The sequence below is a fragment of the Megascapheus bottae genome, chromosome 15, assembly GCF_031878675.1.
Source record: "Megascapheus bottae isolate mThoBot1 chromosome 15, mThoBot2.hap1, whole genome shotgun sequence".
Lineage (NCBI taxonomy): Eukaryota > Metazoa > Chordata > Mammalia > Rodentia > Geomyidae > Megascapheus > Megascapheus bottae.
Genome location: NC_143523.1, coordinates 41,892,366 through 41,907,331, shown reverse-complemented (window position 1 = coordinate 41,907,331; position 14,966 = coordinate 41,892,366). Strand labels below are relative to the sequence as shown.

The window sequence follows — 14,966 nt, the reverse complement described above, 5'->3', positions numbered from 1 at the left end:
TAGTGAATGACAAATGAGTGCCCCTGATGACCTTTTATAGTTAATAACATTTAAAAATAAAATGTAGGTTACACTAAGTTCATTTAATTTCAAGCCAGTGATAAAGTGAAAATTCAGGCATCATGGGAATAGTTTGGGGAGAAGGAAACACCCTGCATCACACTTTCATTGACATTTTTTTTTTTTTTTGGTAATTATTCAGAGGTAAAACTTTCCTGCCTGGGCTGATTTCCAACTGCAAACCTCAGATTATAGGAGATACTCTTGAATGTTTGGGAGTACATCTTAGCTCTTAAGACTTTACAGGTAGTAACAAGCAAATGTCTTTATGATACTTATAACCTGGTAGGATTTTTTTTAAATTTTTTTTATTGTAATTAGTAAAAGGGTTACATGATATTTGCCAGATAGAAGGTGCATTAATTCACATACATTGATACCCTTTCACATGTCTTGGTATCCATTTCCCTCCCCCCCCACACCCCCACCCGTCTTGGTTCCTGGTAGGATTTTTGTTTTAGATTCATGTGATATTGCTTTAAGACAGTGGCAACACTTTGTCAGACTTTGACCTTGCTTCAACTTCCTTTGCAAAGTTCTACAGTTTTATGCCTCTTATTGCCCTCATCTCCAATCAATCAGGATTACTGAACAGGACAAGTACCAAAGGAACAGAAAGATCTTTATAAGAAGTAGCATTTATTCAAGGAATAATAATTACAGCTAACCAAGGTTTTTCAAGGACTTGTTGGTTTACTGTTTTATTATTTTTATTATGGAAAAATGAGCTTCTGTGCAACTTTACTTAATGTGAAATTAAAGACATAAACACAGGCTTAACAGGTACCTTGATTAAATTTGGTTTACGTTTTACCTCTTGACTGATAAACATTCTTCTGGGAAGTAATTTTTACTTTATTTTTTTTTCCTCCTTTACTTCTAATTTTTGGTGCTTAATGTGGTTTTGGAAGCTCTTTGAAATCCGCAGTGAAATGACATGTTTTTGGAGACTTGCATCCCATTTTAGTTGACAACAATGTCTTCTACTTTTGTCCCAAGATGAAAAAACAAAGCAATGTCAGCAGGCTCGATTTTACATAGGACGGGACCTGTCATGAGCAGGTTAACAAGTAAGTCCCTGTGTTATCACTCACTTGATAGAACCATGAGATCATATACCAAAAGCATATCTCATTGCATAGATTGGCTTTGGGCTATGCATTAAAGTCACCAAAACGGTATCTGTCAATTTGGATTTGACTGTGTTAGAGGAAATAGCAGTAGTAGGTGGAATGATTGAAAACCAAAACAAAACAAAAAGCAAGGCAGAGCAGAACATTTCAGTCCTAGAGCTGCATTTGAGAAAAGACATGTGGTAATAGTGTATAGTGCTTTTCTTTCTTTCTTTCTTTCTTTCTTTCTTTCTTTCTTTCTTTCTTTCTTTCTTTCTCTCTCTCTCTCTCTCTCTCTCTCTCTCTCTCTCTCTCTCTCTCTCTCTCTCTCTGTCTCTCTCTCTCTCTCTTTCAAAATGTGGTGCCTTTCTTGAAACGTCTCTCCTATATTACAGCTGAATAGCTGAGAAACAGTCTGTGTTTCTGCTTTTAGAAAGAAAATAAAATCAGGGAAATGGAGAGACAAGCAAGGGTTACATTGTAGGGTTTTGTGGCTTTGTATATTTATATATAACATAGTCATATTTTATACTTTTTGAGGCTAAATTGCCTTTTTTTGGCCAGTCCTGGGGCTTGAACTCAGGCCTGAACACTGTCCTTGGGTTTTCCTCAAGGTTAGAGCCCTACCACTTGAACCACAGCACCACTTCAGGCTTTTTCTATGTATGTGGTACCGAGGAATCAAACCCAGGGCTCTGTGCATGCTAGGCATGCACTCTATCACTAGGCCAAACTCCTGGCCCACAAAATTGCTCTCAAGAAGTGAAAGAATAAGCCAGGCACTGGTGGCTCATATATGTAATTCTAGCTATTGAGAAGGCTGAGATCATGGTTTGAAGCCAGTCTGGACAGCAAAATTTGTGAGATTCTTATCTTCACTAAACTATCAAAAAAAAAAAAAAAGCCAGAAGTAGAGCTATGGCTCTAGTGGTAGAATGCTAGCTTTGAGTAAAAGGAGCTCAGGGACAGTGCCCAGGTCCTGAGTTTGAGCTCTAGGACACACACACACACACACACACACACACACACACACACACACTACGAAAGAACAGTAGGCATCTTTTGTGATGTATGATAAAGCACAGAGAGAATAAGGATGTGCTTCATTACCTTACAAGGAAAAGAGGCTCTGAGCAGACATTTGGGTTATGTTCAATAAGAGAACTATCTAGAAGTGTGTTACATTTCAGGAAATGTACTCTTATTTCTACAATAAAAAATGCTGATTTTATGTAAAACTATCAACATTTACTCTAGTTTTCAGTAGACAAATAGAACATTACATTGCAACTATATAATATATTATAACATATAAAAACATGGCAAAAGCAATGCCAGGATACTAAAGACATAAATTGTGCTTTTGTGTTCTAATTCTGATTGCTGATTATAACTTCTAGTGTTGACTAGAAAACATTTTAATACTCTATCCAAAGTATTATCCTGCATTAATGCACTTAATCTTAGTGAAGCAATAGCAGCACGCATTAGTGTCTTCAGTAGTATAGAAAGCCTAGGATATGATTGTACTTATATGCTTTTATAAATTATTAAATTTGCCATAATTGGTCCCTGGACTTGCAGTATAATTATCTTTGTATTTAATATTAAATTTTGCTGAAGATACATGAAAGAAATATTATATGTATGTTTGAACATAAATTCATTTGAAATTTGCTGTTTTGATTATGTGCAATTACAATGTTAAGTCACTTGGGACAGCAGTTCAGAAAGTTCCTACCAATCTCAGGAAGATTTTGCATGTTCATTTTGTATTAAAATCGTGGCATGCCATCATTTGACATACTGTCTGAAAAGCAGTAAGATATCTGGTCTGTATAGTGTTTTCCTCTAATTTTTTTGTTTAAACAAATTATGTTATTAATGTAAGAATAAGAGTACAGGAGCTAAGAGGCAATGAAAATGATTATTTTGCTCTTGAATGGTGTTATCCCTTTTTTTCCTCTGTGTATATGAATCAAATGCACTATTTAGAAAGACCTTAATTAAACAGTTTGTTTCTGCATGCATACAGATGCAACAGGATCCTGACTGGCTTTGAATGTTTATAATAGCTCATCTTTGAATCTAAGGCCAGGACACAGTAGAGAGTTGGAAAGGCAGCAGAGAGGTGCTGATTTCATGAACTAGGCCTTCTCGGTGGCTACTTCTTGCCACTTCATGAAAACCATAAAGAGTCATATTAGTTTTTTTCTCTATAAGCATGTAAATTTCCCCTAGGGTTTTTTTTTTTTTTTTTTTTGCCAGTCCTGGGCTTGAGCTCAGGGCCTGAGCACTGTCCTTGGACTTTCTCAAGGCTAGAGCTCTACCACTTGAGCCTTAGCACCACTTCTGGCTTTTTTCTATGTATGTGGTACCGAGGAATCGAACCCGGGTCTTCATGCATGCTAGGCAAGCACTTTAACCACTAGGCCAAACTCCCGGCCCCCCTAGTTTTTATTTTTCCTGTACCCAAATCCCACAAATAGACAACTTCCAAAGCAAGTAGGATATCATACATGTCTTCCAAAATTCTACCTGGCTTCTCATCTTAGTCATCATTAATAAAAACAGGGAAAAATAGGGCCGGGAGTTTGGCCTAGTGGTAGAGTGCTTGCCTAGCATGCACGAAGACCCGGGTTCAATTCCTCGGTACCACATAGAAAAAAGCCAGAAGTGGTGCTGAGACTCAAGTGGTAGAGCTCTAGCCTTGAGAAAGTCCAAGGACAGGGTTCATACCCTGAGAGCAAGCCCAGGACTGGCAAAAAAAAAAAAAAGCAGGCAAAAATACACAAGTAAGCTATGATTTTACGGAAATCAAAAGAATTGCATGAGCCAGGCACTGATGACTGATACCCATAATCCTAGCTACTTAGGAGCCTGAAATCTGAGGATTGCAGTTCAAAACCAGCCTGGGCAGGAACATCCATGAGATTCTTATCTCCAGGTAACCACCAGGAAACCAGAAATGGAGCTGTGACTCAAAGTGATAGAGCACTAGCCTTGAGCAAAAGAGCTCAGGGACAGTGTCCAGGTCCTGTATTCAAGCCTTACAATCACCACCACCACCACCACCAGACTTGCATGCTATGAGAAATATCTATCCAAGTTGGCAGTTCTTTTCTGTTAGGATAACTGATCAAATGCAAACCTATTTGATAATTTTTTAAAAAAAAACTTAGTCGTAAATTTGCTGGTGTCCCTTAAGCATGACCCCAAGGACCATTTAGGGGATGTCTTGTGTCTGAGGGGGGATTGGGCAGCAGCACCCTTTGAGGGCTAAGTGAGATCAGGAAGAGGTGCCAAACATAGTTTTCAGCTACCCCATGATTTGTCTGAGTACTCTTCTTTCAAAAGACTCTTCTTTACTGATACACACTGTTTTTGTGTGTTTGCGCACAGGAGGCAGCATGTCGGCGGAAGCACCTATCACGCTTAATATTGACCTTGAGGATCTGCAGGTCCAAACATTTACTGTAGAGAAACTACTGGAGCCTCTCATCATCCAGGTATTAATATCATAAAACTTGTAGAGTGGAGCAACTATTTTTTTTTTTTTTGCTAGCTCTGGGGCTTGAACTCAGGGCCTGGGCACTGTTCTTGAGCTTTCCCAAGGCTAGTGCTCTACCTGTGAGCCACAGCACCACTTCTGGCTTTTTCTGTGCATGTGGTACTGAGGAATGGAACCTCGGGCTTGTACATGCGAGGCAAGCATTCTACCACTAGGCCACGCTCGAGGCCCATGGAGCAACTGTTTTTTAAAAAAGAAATAAGAAAACATGCAATAGCTAACAAGCCAAGGAAAGACCTGATTTTTTTTTTTTTTTTGCCAGTCCTGGGCTTGAGCTCAGGGCCTGAGCACTGTCCTTGGACTTTCTCAAGGCTAGAGCTCTACCACTTGAGCCTCATCACCACTTCCAGCTTTTTTGTATGTATGTGGTACCAAGGAATCGAACCCGGGTCTTCACTCATGCTAGGCAAGCACTTTAACCACTAGGCCAAACTCCTGGCCAGACTTGATTTTTATATACAGATATATCTTCTGAAATTGTCGTCTATTTAAGTTGGTGTTAAAATGTAAAATGTATGCATTACATATATTAGTAATATTAATACAATCTGAATGTTTCTTCTAGATTTTCTTTAACGTTGATAGCAGAATTAATATGTATATATAACTTTTTTTTTGAGAGAGGGTCTTGCTAATCCTCCTGCCTCAGCCTCCCAAATGCTGGAATTACAAATGTGTATTACCATGTTCAGCTATAGATATTATTTTTTCCACAGCAATTTTATATAAATTATCTTGTTTAATAGTCATGAAATCTGAGTGATGTGGATGGCTTGCTTTTCTATTTTTCAGACACTCTAGCTGCATAGTCCAGGCTGGTATAGAACTTGCTATGTAGCTGATGCTGGCCTTGAATTCTCAATTTTTTTGCCCATAGCCTCTCAAATGCTAGAATTATATGTGTGAATGACCACACTTGGCCAAAAAAACCTTTATTAAGGAGAAAATGTCAGTGACTCGCCTCCAGCAACCTGATTGCTCATTTGTTACATGGGAAATTATCTTTAAAATACCAAAATGTATGATATAAGCAGCTAAAGGAATTCTTTGATAAAAAGCTCAGACAATGAATAGTCATCTGATAATATGCGTAATGATTATCATTTAACTTCAGCTTTTATGCATTCGATTTTCAAGCAGAACTTGAGAAAAACGTATGTGATATTATAGATTAAAAAATTTTTTTTAGGGCTGGGAGTTTGGCCTAGTGGTAGAGTGCTTGCCTAGCATGCACGAAGACCCAGCTTCGATTCTTTGGTACCACATACATAGAAAAAAGCCGGAAGTGGTGGTGAGGCTCAAGTGGTAGAGCTCTAGCCTTGAGAAAGTCCAAAGACAGTGCTCTGTCTCTGAGCTCAAGCCCAGGACTGGCAAAAATTTTTTTATCATGAACTCAAAATTTGTTAGACAATTGCCTTTTAGACTTACCTTATATCATGTTCCCAAGGTCCTTTTTTTCCCTAAGGACTCAAAGTATTCAAGATTTTTTTGGTGGGGAGAGGGAAGAAACTACAATGACCTTATCTCTGATCATGTGAAAATGTTCTATCTTTTCTGTGAGATGGATGGCAGAAAAGGGAGCAGCTGTTAGAACAGATTTTGTACACATTCTTACTTAACACGGGTTCAGATCTGCTACAGGGAAGACAATTAAAAATGGGCCTCACTGATGATAGTTCAATCTTCATAGCAGACTGAACCAAGGGTCTCAGGCATTCTAGGCAAGTGTTCTATCATTTTAGCCATGTCCAATACTTGCAATTTTTGTTTTTGAGATAGGGTCTTGCTAGCTTTCTTGGTGTGATATAATGTATCCATATCCATTCATGTTGGCAAATGGCAGTATTTCATTTTTTTTCTAAAATAACCCAGTAATATTATGTATAGGTCACATTTTATTTACTAATAAATAAGCTATTAATAATTTCTTACATGATCTCTGTTGCTTGGCTGGTGTTTGAATAAGCATGGTTTATTTTAAACATATGATAGTCTCTGATTACATTGAAAAATTTAACTGGAGTTCATGATCTTGAAGTTGATACTGCTAAAAGATGAAGTTATCATTTTAATAGCTCCATTAAAAATATTTCCCCTTTCCTCATTGCGTATCTTTGCATAACATTCTTTTGCTTTCAAGATTCCACAGAAATTATTTATTACCACTCGTATGTAACTCAAAGTCAAAATTAAATGTTTAATTTTTGGAGTAATTGATTATAAATACTATTATGTCTTTCTAACTTCTAAATTAATTTTCATAAATCTTTATTCTGCTCTTTTTATAGTTATGGAAGTCTTCCTTTACTAAACCTGATTTATCTTTAATCTATTTTTTCCCCCTTGAGCACAGGTAAATCACTAGGTCATTTTGCAGGAGTGCTCATCCCGGGATATATTTCAATCATTCGCTTTCATTTTCTCTGTGTGATAACTTACACAGTTGCATCCCTCTGTAATAAATTCCTCCAATGGATCAGACATAATTTTTTTCTCAGCAATTACGTTTTTATGATTGCAACTGTAGGCATCTGCAGTTTATCACTTTCAAGATCCAAGTTTGGTGGTGCAATGAAGAAAGTCTATTTATGCAGAATTGTGCTTGAAAGAATTTACATCTCTGTGTTGTACCCTCTGTGAAGGGGTTATAAACTGCTAGCTCATGCTACAGTCATTACCTAATAGAACTATCAATAATCTTATTTGCCACAGAATATAATTTGCTGTTAGATTCATGTTAAATATGAGTTAAATGAATCAGCTTATCTCTTATATTTTTTTAGTAAATACTTATATGTATTTTATGATATAAATATATTTTACATTTTCTTTTTTTTCCCGTTGGTCAGTCCTGGGGCTTGAACTCAGGGTCTGGGCACTGTCCTTGGACACTTTTTGCTCAAGGTTAGCACTCTGCCACTTGAGCCAGCTTTTTCTATGTATGTAGTACTGAGGAATCAAACTTAGGGCTTTGTGCATGCCAGGCGAGCACTCTACCACTAGCCTATGCTCCCAGTTCTATTTCACATTTTCTAAGAAACAAATACACATTAGGCCAACAGTAAGGAGAATTATTTGTCTGGCTCTCATTCCTGACTCTTATAGGACCCCTTGATAGTCTCACACCCATTTTGTTTTTTTTCTGGGACTTCCTATAATAATATTTGGTAAGATGGATTCTCATAACTTTTGCATTAGTAAGCATAAGAAAGGTTGTATTGTGAAAAGATTCTTCACATTTCAAAGGCTCAATAGAAATTCATTTCCTATTGATGTTATAGTTCCAACATGAGCTGGCTACAGAGGATGGTGCTGGGGGTGATGTCTCTGGTTAATGCAGGTACTCAGGGACCTGGGTTGGTGCTGACTCCATCTCAATATGTACTTCCTCAGTTACTGAAACAGGTGCAAGTCAACACGATGAGTCATGCAAGCGGTCTCAGCATGTCTACATGCTGTATGTGAATTTTACCTGCATTTTTAAAATCAAAGAACAAATCCTGTGGCCAGAGTGCATATTGGCTATGTGATTCTGACCTGTGCTCTGAGGAGACTGGTAATATTTGTAAACAGCTCTCCAATCTATTACTTTCCCATTGCCCCATTTTTAGGGCGCTCCTTTTGTTGTTTCCATTTACTGTCTTGTCACTTTGCTGCTCTACTTGTAGCTTACTTTATGGGAGGGCAACAGATTTAATAACACTCAATTGTAGCTTGACAAGAAGCTTGCCAGGTATTTTGGTATTAGAATTCTGGGGGAGGTGGGTCACCATATATTAGGCTTATTAGTCCCTTTTAACCTCTTTGTGTTTTTTCCTGGATCTGCAACTCTGTATAAGAGCTGATTAACAAGAAAAGAGCATGAACATTTTTATTAATTGTACATGTAGTGTGTGGGAATTTTTATAAAAGAATAAGTCTGGAGAAATGACCAAAATTGGATGATGTTATACTTTTTTTGACAAAGAATAATATATTTGTGGAGAAATGACAAGACAAATAGGTAACTGGGCTATGATAATTCAAGAGATGTTATTTTTTCTTTTATATATATATTTTATTGTAATTAATAAAAGGGTTACATGATATTTGCCAGATAGAAGTTGCATTAATTCACATATATTGATACCCTTTCACATGTCTTGGTCCCCATTACCCTTCCCTCCCCCGCATCTTGGTTTTCCCCCCTTCCCTATCCAATTTCAAATAACCAAATACAAATAAATCCAATATATCAGATAACAAAGTGAGATACTGTAACAATATGAGATAACCAAGGGACAGCAAAAGAGATGAGAGATAACATAGTACATTAAGGACAACAATCATTCATTATATGGCTTTTGTTTCAATATCCTAGAGGTCTTTTCAATTAGCTTTATACTATATGGCCTTATGTCTAGAGATGTTATTATAGATGTTGGATGGGAGGAATTTAGAAGCTACTGAAAATTAAGGATTCAGAGTTTATTTGGATTCATTGCAGGCCCAATTATGGGTCTCTTATAATCAAGGCTATTTTCTAGCCTTGGTATGTGAAGGAATTCCTTCACTCTAAATGTTGAGAAAGTTAGGCCAAATGGCTTCCTTAAGTAATTTCAGCTTGAAACAATCAGTATGTAATATACAGTATACTTCACATATTTTGCAATAATGCTTTATCATCATCCTCTTTTTGGAAGGTGATTATATAGGGAGAGATAAAATTCCATTTTACTCTAAGGATACTTGGAGTAAATCAGGTGCAAAACCGAAAGACACAAAGAAAAGGAGAGAGATGTGGGCAAAAGTTGAATCATAATGATAATAGAGAATTTTTCAAGGTTGTTACCAGGAATTTAACAAATTCTTCCAATTGCCAAATACATTCTATTCGCAGAATTATGCTCTAGCCTCCATGGACCCCATTATTTTCAGTTCCCTTGAGCACTCACCATGTAGACCAGATGCTTATCTTATGTAATCTGATTTCTTGGTCTCTTGATCTTTGCAAATTCAAAGCAAGTACTACAGCAGTAGCAATCTAGGATTCTTTTAATTGCCCCAACTTGCTTCTGCTGGAGTAGGGATTTTCCTGCAAAATCTTTCTTCTGTTCTTCCATGCCTGCAAATTCTGGAGTCTCTGAGGTAAAACTCATTTATGTCTGCAAACCTACAATATCTATCTGTTATTTGGTTTGGCCTCATGTTGAGGTTGGTGATTGCCAGTATTGTCCATTTTGAGAGTAGCATTGGGCATGAAAACATAACCAAGTCTTACTGCCACCAAAACTGACAATTTTTAAGAGTACTACAGAAGAGAGTAAATGCCTTTCTTCCCAATGTTGTGCTTCCCTGTTACATGGGAGCTAATGAAGTAAAGCTTCACCTAAAGGCACACAATTCTTACATAAGTATCCCCTGTGAATCTCTCTCCCATATTGTATAAAAACCCGCTCCAACTGACTTAAAAGGTGATGGTTTGGATCTTAAATATCACACAAGTCCAAATTTATTTTTTCAAATTGAATTTATTTATCTTTAATTCAATTTATTTTTATTTTTTGCCAGTCCTGGGGCTTGAAATCAGGGCCTAAGCACTATCCATGGGCTTTCTCAAGGCTAGAGCTCTGCCACGTGAGCCACAGCCCCACTTCTGGCCTTTTCTGTGTATGTGGTATTGAAGATTCAAACCCAGGGCTTTGTGTATGCTAGGCAAGCACTTTACCACTAGGCAATACTCCTGGCCCAAATTTAAATTTATTTCTAAATAATCTTTAAATAGTTATAAAAAGAGGTTTCAAATTAACATGTCATTTTACAAGTATAGTGCATTTTGATCAGTTTCACCCCATTCTTTGTTTCTCTTCCTCATCTGTCTCAACTTTTCCTCTACTGATACCTAGTGACATTTTCATATGTGTATATGCACACACACACACACACACACACACACACACACACACATGCACTGAGTATTTATGACTGTATTTGCTTATTATTCCCTTCTCTATCCATCTGAGTCCCTTCCCTTAGCCCTCAATCCTCAAATAAAATATGTTTCAGCTTTCTGGTATTCCTTTTGGTAAACTATCAGTTTACCAAAGTGTTTGTCAGTCTGTCAAAAGTCTTACAGCATGGGAGCTGGCTATGGTGGCTCACATCTGTAATCCTACCTACTCAGGAGGCTGAGATCTGAGGATCACAGTTCAAAGCCAACCCCGGGCACTAAAGCTCATGAGACTCTTATCTCCATTTAACCACCAGAAAATGGGAAGTGGCACTGTGGCTCAAGGGGTAAGGTGGTAGCCTTGTGCTGAAGAGCTCAGGAGCAGTGCCCAGGCCTAGAGTTCAAGTCCCATGACTGACAAAACAAAAAACAAAAAACTTTTTACAGCATGGGGACCCACTCCTATGTATATTATTCTTCAGTCAGTTTGATTATGCATATATGCATATGGCCTTGTGTGTGTTCCGATACATGCTTATATTTTAGATATAACTTCCACAGGTGAGAGAAAATAATGTATATCAATTTGTGAAAATAAATATCAAAATATCAATTTCCGGGGCCTGGAGTTTGGCCTAGTGGTAGAGTGCATGCCTGGCATGCATGAAGACCCGGGTTTGATTCCTTGATACCACATACTTAGAAAAAGCCAGAAGTGGTGCTGAGGCTCAAGTGGTAAAGTTCTAGCCTTGAGAAAAACCCAAGGACAGTCCCCTAGCCCTGAGCTTAAGCCCAGGACTGGCAAAAAAAAAAAATCAATTTCCCATTGTTCTACAGTCAGATCTTTTGGCTACCATGTAGAAAGGAGCAGATATCTGTTTTCTTCAGCTTTTTAGCTTCCTAGAATATAATTTCTTTTATAAAACAATCATAACTTTTGATTGTTTTGTCATTTGTATAGGTTATTTGAAGGCACATGCTGCTATTTACTCATTCTTCCATGGTTTTATCTGCAAGTTTGTTTTTGTACCGTCAATGATTATTCTATCAGAATATCGGAATCAATCATGAAGCTTCTAAGAAAATCTCAAGGACAATTCTGTGCACATACAGATTTTTTGTTGGGTCCTTTCTAAACAAATATCGGAGTTTTGATTATAATCTCAACTCAAAATCTCATTTTAAAGGTTAGCAAATTATAATACTTTAAAAGTACTTACCATCTTAGATTTAATAAGTATAAAGATGTTAATTTTATGATAGGTTGCAGAAATAAATTAAGGTGACTTGGCAAAGCTATGTTGATTCCAATAAAATATATTCTTCAATTTCTTCATTCTTTCATTGCAAGGAAAGTTATTAGATTATATGATTTCTTGAGAAATTGTGGAGGCAAAGGACGCTTCCCTCCGCCTCTCTCTTTTTCTCTCTATGGGTCCTGGGGCTTGAACTCAGGTCTTGGATGCTGTCCCTGAACTTTCAGGCTCAAGTCTAGTGTCCTAACACTTCAGTCATAGCTCCACTTCTGACATTGGGTGGTTAATGGAGACAAGTCTCATGCACTTTGATGTCTGAGCTGGCTTCTCCAGATCCCAGTTTCATGAGTAGCTAGAACACTGGATCCATTTCCCTTCCCTTTTCTTCCCTTCCCTTTTCCCTTTCCTTTTCCTTTCCTTTCCTTCCATTCCCTTTTTCCTTCCCTTCCCTTCCCTCCCCTCCCCTTCCCTCCTTCCCTTCTCTTCCTTCCTTCCTTTTTTTTTAAAAAGAATTTATTAATGTTGATATTTACATCATATTTTTTTTTTTGCCAGTCCTGGGCTTGAGCTCAGGGCCTGAGCACTGTCCTTGGACTTTCTCAAGGCTAGAGCTCTACCACTTGAGCCTCAGCACCACTTCCGGCATTTTTTGTATGTATGTGGTACCAAGGAATCGAACACGGGTCTTTGTGCATGCTAGGCAAGCACTTTAACCACTAGGCCAAACTCCCGGCCCTTACATCATATTTTAAATGACAAGTTTAACATACAAGTGTTCAGGAGGGAATCTCTATTTACAATCACTGGGACTTAGTATTTAGAACTTAATCACAATTAGACAGATTGTATGTAGTCCAGGCTAGCCTCGAACTAGAGATTTTTCTGTATCAGCTGATTGACTGGTGGGATTGCAAGTGTGTACAACCACACCAGGCACCACCCTTAATATTTTTTTTTTTTGCCAGTTCTGGGCTTGAGCTCAGGGCCTGAGCACTGTCCTTGGACTTTCTCAAGGCTAGAGCTTTACCACTTGAGCCTTAGCACCACTTCCGGCTTTTTTCTATCGAACCCGGGTCTTCATGCATGCTAGGCAAGCACTTTAACCACTAGGCCAAACTCCCGGCCCCACCACCCTTAATATTTTTATCTTTCCTATCACAGTTCCCTTAATTAATTCCACTGAGTGCACATATGGCCTTTGTATTATAACTGATTTCATAGGCAGCCAGGCAGTATGGACTGACAGGCCAGATCCATAAGCCCTTTAAGGAGAAAATCCTAGATGGGTGAGAACAAATGTGGTTCATTTTGCTGAAGTTACAAATGTGGTTTATTTTGCTGGGGAGACATGGACTAACCCAGATGTGGTAATTTTCAGGACTTGGCATCCTAACTTTCTTAGAATCTCCCAGGGTATTTCAGAATATCCAGCTAGTCTTAAGAGATGCAGTTTTGTCTTGAAAACTCCATGAACTCTATACCACTGTTGTTAACCTTTTCCTGTACAGGTTTAGATACTACATAGTTTCAGCAGTGATGACCATGGGATCTCTGTTGTGACTACGACATCTGTTATAGTGTGAAAGTAGCCAGCCATAGATAATGTATAAATATCTGAGTGTGGCTGTGTTACTATTAGAAACATGTACGTGTTGAGCATGGCGACAAGTCCTTATTCTAGGCTGGTAATAACCTGGCAGGCTTAGCTGCCAAATGGTTTTTTTTTTTTTTGTAAAAATGCTTAACCTGCTTGCGAGTGTTTACGACCACCTGCGTGTGGTTTCATCCTTGTGGTTCTTGACTGTGGGCATCATGAGGTGATGTCATAAGGTGACTACTGCCTGTCTGTGGTACATGTCGTGTTTCCCTTTGAAAGCTCAATCTCTCTGCTCTCTAGCAGCCCAAAGGTGGAGGGTAGCTGCTGCACTGCTATTAAAATGACTCCTAGCTTGGTTCACTGAGTGCTGGTGACTCTATTGCTGGGGGGGAGGTTAGGCCCCCCCCCACCAAATGGCTGGGATATTACAGGCTGACCATTTTTTCCCCCCAATTTGATGTGTATACTCTGCACTCATTGCTTAAAGAAGGGAAAAAAATAGGTATTATATCACATAAAATTGAGAGCCTCTTGTTACAAATTATGATAGGCTGGTTTGTGTCAAAGCCTTACGAGAGACACAAAAGCTTCACTTGGGAAGAGTATGCTAACTAGGCAATTCAGAAAATTCCTGTTACTGTTGAGATTCTGTTAGCCCAGTGGTTTTTCAACCCCACTTGCACATTCAAATCACCTGGGGAGCTTTTACCATTCCCCGTGCCTAGGCCTCATGAAACCAGTTAGATCAGAATCTCTGGGAATAGAACCAACCAGTAATTTCAAAAGCTCCCAGGTGATTACAAAGTAAGAACTGCTGTGCTGGCCATTATACCAGTCAGTAGTGAGCATGGCTTTGCCACTTGGCCTAAGGTTTGCCTTAAAATTGTGCCTTTTACACGTTTCACTAAACTTTGTGTGTCTCGAATGGTCTGGTTTTATCCAGGCTTCATGGAAGTCTTGACTGTCTTAATTAAGACAGTTAAGCTGTTCTTGCTGCCCATTTATACTACAAAGCTGAGATTACACAGTATCCGCCTCATACTTCTATGCAGAGCAGCTAATGAAGCTGTAGTTTTCCACCTAGAACCTCAAAACTTGTATATCAGTACCCCCAAAGATGGACCAAGAGATGTGACCTCCTCCCTCCCCGAATACAATTGTATTGATGAATAATTGTGTGTGTGTGTGTGTGTGTGTGTGTGTGTGTGTGTGTGTGTGTGTTTTGTTGTTCCATTGTCACCCTTTCATTTGATTCCTGGAATGAGTGACACTAACTAATTTGTTGTTGAGGCATTTTCACGGTCCCGCCTCCAGCCTACAACTTCAGTAATGGCTTATTTACCTGGTTCACCCTTCCCTTGTCTTTGGTAGAAAAACATCTGTCCTTAATCCCAGGATCTGCTTAATTTTTGTGAATGTTTTCGGTCTTGGAAAACTGTCT

General features: G+C 38.4%; 1 protein-coding gene across 1 annotated transcript in view; it reads left to right on the top strand.

Annotated features, from left to right (window-relative positions):
• The first annotated feature begins 1,063 nt into the window (after positions 1-1,063).
• Ctnna3 (catenin alpha 3) overlaps positions 1,064-14,966 on the top strand; it is a 1,180,588-nt gene continuing 1,166,685 nt past the window's right edge. The window contains exons 1-2 of the mRNA XM_090346411.1: positions 1,064-1,130; positions 4,575-4,681. Of these exons, the coding sequence (XP_090202537.1) occupies positions 1,076-1,130; positions 4,575-4,681 (162 nt within the window). The 5' untranslated portion in view covers positions 1,064-1,075. The remainder of the gene's footprint in view (positions 1,131-4,574; positions 4,682-14,966) is intronic.